At 35.7% G+C, this 14,234-nt stretch overlaps 1 protein-coding gene across 1 annotated transcript in view; it reads left to right on the forward strand.

Moving 5' to 3' along the window:
* The window catches only part of METAP1 (methionyl aminopeptidase 1), a 74,476-nt gene that overhangs the window by 36,892 nt on the left and 23,350 nt on the right, over positions 1 to 14,234 (forward strand). Inside the window, exons 2-4 of the mRNA XM_023190933.1 lie at positions 3,692 to 3,743; positions 9,688 to 9,800; positions 10,920 to 10,980. Coding sequence (XP_023046701.1) covers positions 3,692 to 3,743; positions 9,688 to 9,800; positions 10,920 to 10,980 — 226 coding nt within the window. The remainder of the gene's footprint in view (positions 1 to 3,691; positions 3,744 to 9,687; positions 9,801 to 10,919; positions 10,981 to 14,234) is intronic.

The raw sequence follows: 14,234 nt of genomic DNA on the forward strand, positions 1-14,234 counted from the left end.
CTGTGCAGTCTGCTTCCTAACAGGCCACTGACCAGTAGCAGTCTGTGGCCTGGGGTTTGGGGATCCTTGTTTTAAACTATAAACTAAGTTTCTCCCAAAGTTAGTTTGGCCTGTGCCTAAGAATGAACAAGTTTGGCCTATGCCCAGGAATGAACAAGGACAGATTGGAGATTAGAAGCAAGACACAATTGGTTAGGTCAGATCTCTTTCACTGTTTGAGTTATAATTTTGTAGTGGCGGTTTCAGTAGGAAATGACTTGTTCTGGAAGTGAAATGAGAGCACCTTCTCTTAACTCTGACTTTTTTCCTCTTCAGTGATTCACAGTACTGGAAATAAATAAGAATTATCTACGTAGCAAATTCCCAGAGATTCTGATTGAATTTGAAGTGGGGAATAACATGGCTATTTATTTGTAAAGAAAAGCATTCCATAGGATTTTAATAAGGAGCCAGAGCTGAGAACCACACTATCCCATTTTAGCTTATAAACCAAAAAAAAAAATAAAATTTGAACTGCCATCCTACCCTGGCCCCCAGCAACTATCTGAATGGACTCTCCCTTCTTGGCCAGGGCACTCTAACCTGAAAGACTGGTTCAGGCTGTGACTGGAAGTGGAAGTTGGATGTGCCCTTCCAGCTTTAGCATCAACACAGACCTGATAAGAAATATTTACAATCTATTTTCTCTGAAGCCTGTTATGTTACCTGGAGGCTTCATCTGCATGGTAAAAACCTTGATCTCCATAACCCCTTGTCTTAACCCAGACATTGCTTTCTACAGGTAGTAACAATTTCAACCAATTGTCAGTCAGAATATGTTTAAATCTACCTGCTTCTTCCCCACTTTGAATTGTCCCGCCCTTCCAGATGGAACCAGTGTAAGTCTTACATGTATTGATTGATGTGTAAAAGCAAACTGTACCCTGACCACCTTGGGTACATGTCATCAGTACATCATGAGGCTGTCACTGGTGCATCCTTAACTTTGGCAAAATAAACTTTCTAAAGTGACTGAGGCCTGTCTTAGATATTTTGGGTTCATAAGCTCCTAAATTTAGTAAATTATTGTTGGTGCTAAAGAAAAAGCATGTTGTCTTGGGTTGAAAACTGAAGTTTTACCTACTGGTTATAATAATGCCTTGGTGTTATTAAATAAGTGGAGAATAAAGAGTAAGACAAAGTGCTCTTCAGCGAGTATTGAATAAGTACATGTGACATGTTAAGCTTGTGGGTGGAGTGAAGTGTGGACATTTTTTAGAGAAAGTAGTATTTGAAACAGACCTAATGGAATGGGTAAAGCTTCTGAGGACACAGTTATAACGGTGAGTGTTTGGTGAGTGTTAGGATTAGGTAGGTCAGGTTGTACAAAGGATAGAGATTGGGAAGTGTGGTGTTTGCCTGGGGAACTCTAAATCTAGGTTAGTTAGGTCTTTGGTTCATTTGTTAGAGACGAGGAGGGAAAGATTGCCCAGTTAAGGAGTCAGAAATTAACTCTTCAGAGAATGGATAGTCTTTCAGGATTTTGAGTATTCCTCTTCTACTGGTGAATAAGAGGAAGAAAAAGAGTGAAGTTGTGATTTAGGGAAGGAATATTATTTAGGTTTAGAGCGTTCTTAGGAGATGTAGGAATGTTTTGACACCATTAATGATGTTGAAGACCATGACTTGGTTGCCTCATGGCCCCAGTAAGGAAGAGAAAGATCGGTGTCCTTACGGAGGTGAGAGGTGTTTATTATGAATATTTTGGTTACTTTATGCTCATATATTTTGAAATATAAGCCCTTAGCTAATGAATCTGTTTTGTGAGACAAGTCCTTATTTAATGAGAATAATTCTATCAGCCCTCTTGTTAAAAAGCTAGAATTTGATGGATGTTTCATGAACCAAGTATAAAGCATTCTGAAATCCTCTGAGGAGAATACATGGCTGTTTGAGTAGCTACTTTTCAATGTATATGCTGAATTTCAAACTATTAGTTAATGATGGCTGTGAAGACCCAAGGGAAAATTTCCCCTTTGCCCTCTGAAGGTTCGCCGAAAAATCAGCTTACAAAAAGCAGATTAATAGGAGAAATGGTATACAAATTTATTAGTGTGCATAGGGGAGAATCACAGAATGTCTAATAACCCACTGGGGTACAGATGCTTATACCCTAGTTCTTAGGGGAAAAGGAGATGGGGAAATGTGGATGTTTTTATGGGGATTGTAAATGATTTTTAGGGGAACTCAGTGGGCTTGAAGAACAAGTGGCCTGGGACAGTCTTTTAGGCCTGCAGAACACACACGGTTTGTGAAGAGTCCTTCCAGGTGTGTTGACAAACTTTAGTCTTTCTTCCTGCAGTATGAGTTCAGTTAATGAAAACTCAGAGAAGGGACAAGAGGTCAACCCCCCACCTTTTGTCATATAACCTAACATATTTACACATTCCTTGGGTTCTGAGGAGTATTACATGGATATCTTTGAGGTGCCATTGTTCTGCTTACCAGACTAACCCAATCTCCCCAAAAGACTGAGCTCGGTTTTAGCTTCAAAACTGAAAAATCTCTAATGTTGTAGATACCTTTTTATACATTTGGAATCTGTTTAGGTTGTAGGCTGTAGAGATAGGGATGACCTGGATTTTCTTCACTTAACTGTTGCTGGCTGTGGAGGCTACAGGAAGAATAAAGAGAAAGTAGTGAAGATTCTAGTCAAGGATGGGGAAACTGATCTTTCAGAGTCCCTTGGGCAAGCCTTTACAGAAGGCAGCTTTAGTGTAATATGATTTGATTAACTACATAGTCCTGGGGATTTTTTTTCCCGTGGTTTTTTTTTTTTTTTTTCCCTTAGCTTCTTGTCCATGTCCTACTAGTTTTATGTCTACAAAGATAAAACATTTGTAGGACTTTATGAATTTTCTTAGCATTTTAAATAATTTATTTGCGTAACTTTGAACTCTTTGAAGGAGAAGCCATCAATCTCAAAACATAAAGTCTATGTCTGGTCGAATTATTCTTTTCCTTTATTACTTGAGTTCCTTACTTGAATTCAATTAATTACTTGAATTCATTTTCCTAGTTTGTCACTTCTTACTAGTGTCTGAAATATGTTACATGAACATTTTTTCCTAAATGAAAAGTCTTTCTAGTTATTAATTCTGATCATTCAGTCAAGCATTTACTGAAACCCTAACAGAGCCAGGCACTCTGCTTGGCTCTGGGCAATAGTGGTAAACTTTGATACCATCCCTTCCCTCACACAGCTTATGGCCTCAGGGCTGTGTCACATAGTAACTACTCACATGGGTGATTTTAGTGTGTGTGTATGACTGATTTGCAACCTAACTACTGTAAATAAAAGAATCTGCAAAAATGTTTTTCCAATTTTTTTCAGTGTATGATTGGTTGTCTAATGATTCTTTTGAAATACTTCAGAATAATTTGTTGACATAAAATTGAAATATAACTATGACTACTATATAACATTTAGCTTAACGTTCCTTGCTTATTTGAAGTAAAGTTTAGGTTGCTTTTTGAAGTGAATATTGAACAGGTGTCATTTCTTAATTTTTTCCAAATATTTAATTTGCAAAGTTACAGGTCTTGATTTTTGCAAATAGTTTATTAAGTAACTCTTGCTTATATACAATATTCCTTAAAACGTTTCTCATTAAGGAAGGCCTGACACTAATTTCCTTTTTTGTTCTTTTAGGAATGTTTTAAAGGAAGTTGGGCTACTCACAAGTTACTACATAAGAAAGCAAGTAAGTACAATCACAAATTTTTATACCATTTGTCTTAGAAGTGGCATTTGTGCCAGAAAACAAGAATTCTTCCGGTTCTGAAGGTGTATATTTGAAAGTTCTGAAAGTATAATCCTGAATACTAGAATTATGACATATTTTAAATTCTTTGTGATATGTAATGCAAATAAAATATGTCTGAATAATATCTTAATCTTGTTTTATATATTTAACATGAAAATATGAGATAGTTGTTAGTATAGATGGATCTTACTTTAGCCATACCTGATGATACTCTAATCTTTTGACACCTTCTTGTGTTGCTGAAAGTGTTTGCATATATAGTAGTCAGGGCTTATGTGAGTGATTTGGCTTCATTTAACCAGATCCCTTTTGGTTTCTTTTAGTTTCAATTTGTGTTGCTTTTTCTACTCAAAACTATATTACTTTGTTTTTTGGTGTTTTAATGTTACTACCTGCAGTCTAATGTTTAATTTTCTTTTTTGAAGTTTTGTGTGTGACACCACCACAAAGTAAAACTATTAGCAACTTCTTTTTTTTTTTTTTTTTTTTTTAGCAGCTTCTTAGCTATTACTGTCAGCCACAGTGATGTAGCTGAAATTCACATAGCCTTTTTTGCTCCAGCTAATTTATCCTGTAAATTCACGTCATTAGTGTGGCTGGTCTAAGAAAACCTGTCACAGTTGCCTGAAAGTTGACAAGGGCTTTCTGTTCTGTATAGCATTGCCATCCTGATGGATCAAAGCTTGATTTAATTTGAAGTGGGAAATAACATGGCTATTTATTTACATGGTTCTTGGTATAAGGTTTCTATTTCTACATACGTAATCTTGGTGTCTTATATTCATCTACTTGTGTATTTTTTTTTTTTTTTTTTGGAGTTAGCTGATTTAATGAAGTTTGAATGTAGTTTGTTTTTACCAAAACAAATCTAATTGAGGTCAGCCAAACCACCATTTGAAGGAACAGGGAAATACAGATTTTAAAAAGATAAATTTTCTGTGGTTGTATAAAGCAACGTCTACATTTAATGGACATGCTAGGTTGTTGTGGGAGAAATGTGGTTAGAGATGAGGAAAAATGATGTGACTCAGTGTAAGTTTATCAATGCATAAAAGATAGGACTTGTTGATTTGTTACCTCTGTCAAAGTTTAGAGATGGATTTAAGTAATCTCACTTAACTTTATTCACTCATGCATTACATACATCCTGTATGTCTAATGTGTTAGGTATTTTGCAGAACTCTTTGAGCCAGTTATTAGCATTTTGTATCCAGGAAGTTAAAGCATTGGTAAGTAATAAAGGGTTGAGGTTAAACAGTATGTTAGTAAAAAAGCCTAAAATGGGCCTCTCAGATTTGCTAACTCATTGATGTGTGCCTATTTCTTCAATACTGGATATTTAAGGGCAGGGCTATTTCCTTTTGATTTACACTACAAGGGAATAAACAGCAGGTGTTCCCTATATAAAAAGAAGGTAATTATTGCAACACTGGATGTAGGCTATTTACATTTTACTTATACCTCTAGTGTTTAGTATGGTGCCATCTTGTAGCTGTTGCTCTCTTGGATCTTTTGGGATAACTTTTTTTGGTGGATGAGCCTGCTGTATTTAAATCTCTTTGGCTATGGTGGATAGAGATCATCCTCAGGTGGCCAGCTCTGTATCTTTCATACCCTAATAAGTTGACTACAGTAAATGTTGAGTGACAGTCCTAGAGGAGGGAATGGTGTGGGGAAGGGTGATCTCCAGAGACAAGAAGAGTATCGAGAAAAGCATTGGGGAAACACAATGTTGCGCTAGAAAGGAACCAATGCATCTTTAAAGTTAGCACTTCAGTCCAAGAAACGATAGTGAGATAACACATAGCAAGCATTTCTTGTCATGAAGATGATGTAGTTAGGTTTTTTTTTTTTTTAAGTGTAGTGTCTACTGATCTCTGATTAATATTCATATGGGATATATTGATCTATAATTTGCTTTTAATATATTTGGTTTTGGTATTGGAGCAATTCTGGACTCATGAAATAAAATGGGATATATTTCCCACTTCTATTTTCTGGAAGAGATTATGTAGAATTGGTATTATTTCTTCTTTAAATGTTTGATAGAATTCACCACTGAAACATCTGGATCTGGAGTTTGCTTAGTCATAGAAGCTTAATTTTTTAATGCAGGCATTAGGAAATTTTCAAGCGAGTTAAATGACTCAGGTAGATTTTTTTGTTTGTTTGTTTGTTTGTTTTTTACTTGTCATAGTAAAGAAGACCATTCAGATGGTAAAGTCCTTAATTAAAAGCACATAATGCTGATTCTTGGGTGCATGTTTTTTATATTGTATCTTCTGTCACAGTGTACCTTAAGCACCATTTACTTTTAGTATGATCTGTAGAAGTTGTAGCATTTCACATCTCAAGACTGTATTACTGTATACTTTTTAATGTATCACTGGCATATTCAGTGTGTTTGTTTCTCATTTTCCTGAAGTGAAGGTGGAAGAATTTGACAAGTATCTTGAATAGCCAAAATTAAGGTATAAAAAACGCATTTAGGCCAGGCACGGTGGCTCACACTTGTAATCCCACACTTTGGGAGGCCGAGGCGGGCGGATCACGAGGTCAGCAGATGAGATCATCCTGGCTAACACGGTGAAACCCCGTCTCTACTAAAAATACAAAAAAATTAGCCGGGCGTGGTGGCAGGCGCCTGTAGTCCCAGCTACTCGGAAGGCTGAGGCAGGAGAATGGCCTGAACCAGGGAGGCGGAGCTTGCAGTGAGTGGAGATTGCACAACTGCACTCCAGCCAGGGTGACAGAGCGAGACTCCGTCTCAATAAAAAAAATAAAAAAGAAAAAACAGAACAAAACAAAAAAAAACAGCAATTAATAAAATAACTCAAAGTGATACTTTTTCTTCCACTCCCCTACCCATTCACACTAGTGGGCCTGATTTTTGGATTACAGAGAGAAGGTGTTATGTAATGTCTTAAACTGGCTCCACCAAACTTTGCGACCATGGGTTACTCTAAGTCTCACCTACAAGATGCTGGAATCACAGGTTTGTGTGAGGATTAAATAAGCAAATCCATGAGAAGTGTTTAGCATGTGTACCATGCGTAGTAAATACTCAAAAACTAATTATCATATCTGGAAGACTTGAGTCAGAATTTTGATCAGAAAATCCTGTCCCATGCAAAGCTTAGACATGTGTAGTTATTTTGTGTCAGCTGACCAGAGGAAGCAGCCTGCATACAACTTTTTAAAGAACAAAGCCTGACTGTGATGAACTTTGGGCCAGACCTTGCATGTATCACATACATATGACACTACCTGCATTTTACGTGGGACTGTTGCATTGTAATATTTGGAAGACAGCTTACAAATGTTTATTTATACTGTCCTATTGTACAGTCTTTTCAAAAAGATTAGTTATTATACAGTTGTGCTACCATCATCAGCTCAATTCAGATTTATTAATGGTCTATTATGTGGTTAGCACCTAAGGCTGAGATCAAATTGATCCTAAAATGTAAATGTATTTTCTTTTCAATCATGAATTTCCGTTAAGTAAATTATACCTAGAGATGAGAGAAGAACTTGCGATATTCAACTTTAGTTGTCGTGGTAGTTTTGGGTTATACTATTTGTTTGCTTTACTTTTTTTTTTTTGAGACAATGTTCCTGTGTTGCCCAGGCTGGAGTGCAGTGGTGCAATCACGGCTCACTGCAGCCTTAACCTCCTGGGCTCGAGCAATCCTTCTACCTCACCTCAGCCTTCTGAGTAGTTGGGACTACAGGCGTGTGCCACCATGCCCAGCTAAGTTTCATATATTTTGTGGAGACGGGTTTTTCCATGTTGTCCAAGCTGGTCTTGAATTTCTGAGCTCCAGCAGTCCACCCACCTTGAACTCCCAAAGTGCTGGGATTACAGGCCTGAGCTGCTGCTCCTGGACCTAAATTCTCTTTTGAATATAGACTGTGGAAGGGTAAAATCCAGATCAACAGGAAGCTTTAAAAGATTTTTACACCCTCACCTTCTCCCTGTTCCCTCCCCAGGAGTATGCTAGTGCAAAAAGCCTGCGTCTTGATTGCTGTTCTCTCCTGGGTTTTGGGAGAAAATTATTTTTGAGGTTCATGTTTCAGACAAAATCACTTGATGCACTTCATAGCTGAAGCAGGCTCAGTTGGCCCCCATTTCGAACTGTTTTCTGTCATGTTTGACCCAAGTAGCAATGGATGAACTTTGTTTTTGTCCTGTGATGAGAAAGTTTTCCCATTGATATTAACATTCACAGTGACTTTCTAGAATTCCAGAGGGGAGAAAGATATTTTAAAATTCAGTAGCATGGTATCTTTCTATTCCTTTATATGTAATAGTATAAATATATTCTCTTCCAAAGTAATATGAATGGATTTTCTGTATTTTTGCATTCTTGTCAATTGTACCTTAAGGGCCTTTCCAAAGTTAGCCACATGCTCTTAAAGAGTACTGGACTGGGGCTGGCATTCTTGTCACAGCTATGTGAACCACACAGTCTCTGTTTCCTCATATGTACAATAAAGAAACAACACTAGATTGTCTTTAAGATCTTCTCTTAACTTTAACATTTTATGATTACATCTAGTTTCCTTCATTTTGTGTTTTAAATAGATTTTTTAAGAGGGGAGTTTTATTTTTATTTCTTTCAGACACTTCTAAAATCAGTTTGAGGTTTGACTTTTAAAACCTATGGTAGAATGACAATCATCAGGAAAAGGTCTGAGTGCACTGGCAGGTGTTTAGGCCAATACTTGGTCCACGAGGGATTTGTATTCCCGCTATTTAAAGTCTTAGGTTTGTAGTTTTATTTTACTATGTGGATAAGAGGTGCAGCCAGTGTGTTGACATCACAGGCACCAAAGAGTGTCTTCTGTGTGAGTAGAATTCTTGCTTATATTTCAGTCAGCACACGTAGATTAATAACTGACACTATTGTGTGTATGGATGTGATTCTTAATTTTTCTGCTGAACTTTTTTTTTTTTTTTTTGAGATGGAGTCTCGCTCTGTCTCCCGGGCTGGAGTGCAGTGGCCGGATCTCAGCTCACTGTAAGCTCCGCCTCCCGGGTTTACGCCATTCTCCCGCCTCAGCCTCCGGAGTAGCTGGGACTACAGGCGCCCGCCACGTCGCCCGGCTAGTTTTTTGTATTTTTTAGTAGAGACGGGGTTTCACAGTGTTAGCCAGGATGGTCTCGATCTCCTGACCTCGTGATCCGCCCGTCTCGGCCTCCCAAAGTGCTGGGATTACAGGCTTGAGCCACCGCGCCCGGCCTCTGCTGAACTTTCAACAGATTGTTGCCTCCCTTGTCTTTGCCTTTTTCCTGCCTCTTTACCCCATTTCTGAAAAGAGGCAAATGATGATCATAAAGTTTTCAAAGTGAATTGAAATATTGACTTGAAAGCCATTGATCAGCTTTGTGAGAAATAATTATTTTTTATTTTAAAGTTGCTTTGGGATTACTTAGAATCTGTTCTTTTAGTAAGAGCATAATTCATTTGTAACATCTGATCTCACTTGGGTAGGTTTTATTAGGGCTTATGTTTCATATTTTAAAATGGGCTTTCTATAAATTGATGTGGCAAAAATGCATTTAGAAAAGCTGTGTATGAGCTGTTCCTGTTCGATATCATATAAAAACGTAGTATATGTTTACATGGAGTTTTTTTCTTCTAAGACCTTAGATCTTCGAAAAGGAGTTATACGGGTTTTTGAATATAGCAGTAAAGCAGTTGCTTTGGTGATTTAGGTTAGGGTAGTAGTTTGGTGGATTTTTGTGCCTGGGCTTGTTGGCTTGATTTTAAACAAGAGATATTCAAAGTATGCTGCTGCTCACTAGCTTGACAACTGAAACATTCCTTTCCCTCCTTCTCTTCTTTCCTCTCACATCTATTCTTCCGTCTCCCAGAGGATGAAAAGGCAAAGCGAGAAGTGTCTTCCTGGACTGTGGAAGGTGATATTAATACTGACCCATGGGCAGGTTATCGATATACTGGTAAACTCAGACCACATTATCCACTGGTGAGTAAATAAGGTAATAAAATCTTTTTTTTTTTTTTTTTTTTTTGAGATGGAGTCTCGCTCTGTCACCCAGGCTGGAGTGCAGTGGCCGGATCTAACATTCCAATTTTGAATTTTCCAAAAATGATACTATAGTGAATCATATAATCAGGATTGAGTTTACAAAGAAACTTGCATTTTATCTCTAGAGCTCTTATGGTATATCATTTGGGAGCTGTTAGTTTGGCAATCATGGAAGAAGTGGAAAAAAAATTAGATGAAATAGGTCAAACTTTTAAAAAGAAGCATGGGCTGAGGTGGAATAGATACTTTGTTGCTGGCATGATGGTAGTGTGTATAGTCGTCCCTTGATATCCATGGATGATTGGTTCTAGGGCATCCTCACTCCCCACACAGTTTCCAGAATCCACTGATGCTCAAGTCCCTTAAAGTCAACCTTCCGTATCACGGATAGTGCATCAACAGATGTGGAACCAGGAGGTATGGAGGACTGACTGTATTACACTTTTCTAAAATTATATTATTATGATATATTTCTCCCTTAATTTAGATACGGCTTTTCTGCCACTCTTTTCGCTTCCTCTATTATTGGCGGATAAGAGTCGGAGTTTTATTGTAAGAATTCATTTAAGTTGAAATCTATTTGTCACCCTTAAATATTTAAATTCTCTTTACTGATGATTTTCTTTTTATAAAAGGAATACATCTTTAATCTTTAAAATTTGGAAAAATAGGAAAAGCATAACAAAATCTCCTTAATTCTGCCTCCCAGAGATAATGACTAGAAACATGTTGGTATATATTTACTTTGAGACATGATTTTATTGTTGTCAGCTTGCCAATTTCTTTGGAATAACATGGGTGTCTTGTTATTAGTCTCTGTCTAATTTAAAATCCTTAATGGCCTTGATCACTTTCCCCCTTTCTAAAATACCCTGCAAAAGGGGTGACATTACCACTAGGAAAAGTAAAGCGTAATCTTAATGAAATATATATCTGTTATAATATTTAAGGTGCCATTTAAAACTTTTAAAAACTTTTGAATGGACTTTTTTCTCCCCAGTTTTATTGATTTTTTGTTGGTAAATCAGTTTTAACTAACTTCTTTGATGTTTTTAGATGCCAACAAGGCCAGTGCCAAGTTATATTCAAAGACCAGATTATGCTGATCATCCCTTAGGTAAGCTCTGCTATGTTGATGACTACTGCAAAGGGAAGGAATGCTTTTCTTGTAGAAATTTTTCAGTGCTGGACTTCTAATAAATGTGTTTTCAAGCAGCATTAGAACATTAAAGATAATTAAAGATTCTTGCCTCCCCCATTAGAAATCTACTTACCTCTGAAAGCACTGTGTAGCTGTTGAAGACTATATTTAAAATAATACTGTATTTTATGTTGTTATGACAACTTCTAGACTTACTAAAAAAGTTTTAATATTCCCTCCTATCTAAATTAAACAATATCTATTTAGGTAAAAGCGGATGGTAGAGACCTGAGTGAATGCATTAACTAAAGACTTTGGACTGTAACATTAACAGAAGTAGTAATGGTGGTGATAGTGATAGTAGTGATGAGAATGATATGATGATGGTTCTCTAATAATAACTGGTGTTTATTTTTGCTTAACTGTGTGTCAGGCACTGTGCTAAGTTCTTTGCACGTGTTACTACATTTAACACTTTCAACACTGCTGAGGTAGGTTCTGTTGTCTTCTCCATTTTTATAGATAATGATACTGAGACACCCAGCGAAGATAGGTAATTTGCAACACAGGTCAGTGGAACAGTCTCTGACCTTAGGGCCTGTACACGTAATTAATTTAGACTTTGTGAAATTACTGATTTTGCATGTCAGAGAGGATCAACTCTCAGCAATTTTGTGTGGTTTTATCTAGCAAGTTAAGCTATCTTTGCTTTGTTCTCTAAGAAGTGGGGAACTGTATTATATACATTCTTATGATTATCATTTTAAAATTTTAGTTAAACCCTACTATTTCAGAAAAATTTAAGGGAAAGATAGTCTAAATGATAGCATACTGTTGAGGATGTATAAATTCACTATTTTTCTATTTAATCTTAAATGTAGTATTAGCTTGTATTTAAGAAAAACAAGCATAGACAAGGTAAATTCTAACAAATGTTATGCAGTGAAAGTAAGTTCTAGTCCTTAGAGGTAACTGCCATTCCCCTTTACATACAGAACTTTGCAGAACTATTCTGTATGTGTAAGCACATTAGGACCCCATCCCTGCCATCTATACACAAATGGAAAAAACTATATATAACTTTTCACCTTGCTGTATTCGCTTAATATGTCTTACAAATGTGTCATATAAAGCCACCTCCTTTTTAGTGAATGAAGTATTCGGTTATGTGGATGTATCATATTTCGTAAGCGAGGCTCCTACTAATGAATGTTTAGATCATTTCGAGGTTTTTGCTTATTGCAATTTGACTGCAATTTTTTTGCAATTTGACGACAGTAACTACTCTTACATTTATATCTTTGTCCATGTGTCAAGAGTATTTCTATAGGTTGATAATCTAAAATAGCGGGATCAAAGGATATATACATTTTTGATTTTGAGAGTAGTACAAATTTCAGAGATTTTTCCAGTTGTTACTTCCATTAAAAATACATGGATGTCTCTTTTCTGCTATATTTTTCCCCAGCATAGTGTGTTACAAAGCTTTATGATCTTTGCTTAATCTGAAAGATGAAAAATGTTATTTTGCTATTATTTTAATCTGCATTTTAAAATTATGAGTAAGGTTGAGCATCTTTTCATATACTAAAGTCATTTATATTTTCTTCCCTTTTGTAATGTTTATTCATATCCTTAAGCTTTTTTCCCTGTTAGAGTACTAGTTTTTTCCATATTGATTTATAAATGTTCTTGGTATATTAACAAAAATAACCTTTTGATGTATGTTTTTAAAACTTTTTTTCTAATTGACCGTTTATGTTATGTCATAACATTTATTACAGACTTTGAGTATCCTAACATAGTAAAATTTATCAGTGTTTTATTTTACAGTGTGTATGGCTTTATGACCTAGAAAGACCTTTTTGGTGCAGAAGTTATAAAAAATATATTCCTATGTTTTCTTCCAGCATTTTTATGATTTCAGTCTTTTTTATGTATGATAAAAATCATTTATAGATCTGAAACTTACTTGGTATAAGGAGTTAAATAGGGATGCAACTTAATTTTTTTTCTCGGAAGAATACCTGGTTATTATTTAAAACCAATTATTTAAAAAAATCAGCCTTCCCTTACTGATTTGAAGTGCAACCTATATTGTTGTGTTATGTTCTCACATGTCTTTGGGTCTGTTTCTTGATTCTATTCTGTTTCACTAACCCATTTGTCTAATCATGTACCACTGCCAAACTCTTAATTATCCTAGCTATATAATGTTTAAAATTTGGTAGGCCTCGTTGCCCCTACCTTTCCTCTTTTTCAGAATTTTCCTGGCTATTCTTGCATGTTTGTTTTTCCATGTGAAATTTAGAATCAGCTTGTCTGGTTCTCAAAATTATCCTGTTGACTTTTTTTATTGGGATAGTATTAAATTTATAGATTAATTTTGGAAGAATTGACATCTGTACAATATTGAGTCTTCCTGTCCAGGAACAGGGTATGTTTTTAAAATTTTACTTGACTCCTTTTATGTCTTTCAGTGGTGTTTTCAGATTTTCTTTATGTAGGGATTTTATTGTTAAATTTATTCCTGGGTACTTTATCTTTTTAGTTGTTTTTGTACATAGTAGCTTCTGTATTTTTTAGCTCATTATTTGTATGTGGGAAAGTTATTGATTTTGATAAATTTATCTTACAATATGCCTACTTGCTGAATTCTTATTTCTGGTCATTTACCAGGTGATTCTTCTGTTCTAGAGATATTTAATCATATCTGAAATTGATAAGAATTTTGTCCTTTCCTTTCTAGTTTTATATTCTTATTTCTTTCTCTTGTTAATTTCATTTGCTAGTATTGCCAGGTGTTAAATAATAGTGCCGATAGCGGGCATTCTGTGATGTTGGTTCTCAGTTTGAGATTTATATTTATCATGTCAAGGTGGTAGCTGGCCATGTTATCAGAATTAACTTTCCTTCTAGATTATTATTTACTTTTACTTTCTTAATTTATGAATGATGAATTGGATTAATAGATTTGCCAGTATTGAACTATCCCTGGCTTCTGGTACGAATCTCACTTGCATCCTGATGTATTGTGTTTTTTTGAATTCTGTTTGTTAATATTTTATTTGGAATTTTTCCATTAGTACTTGTAAATAAGATTAGTTGATGATACTATTTTTGTTAGATTTTGAGTTAATTGCTACGCTGACTTTATTACTTTTCATGTATGTAAAACTTTAAGCTAACAAATTTTATTCGTGAAGATTTTTAGGGCAATATTTTTAAAA

The sequence above is a fragment of the Piliocolobus tephrosceles genome, chromosome 3 (genome assembly GCF_002776525.5).
Source record: "Piliocolobus tephrosceles isolate RC106 chromosome 3, ASM277652v3, whole genome shotgun sequence".
In the NCBI taxonomy this organism is placed as follows: Eukaryota; Metazoa; Chordata; class Mammalia; order Primates; family Cercopithecidae; genus Piliocolobus; species Piliocolobus tephrosceles.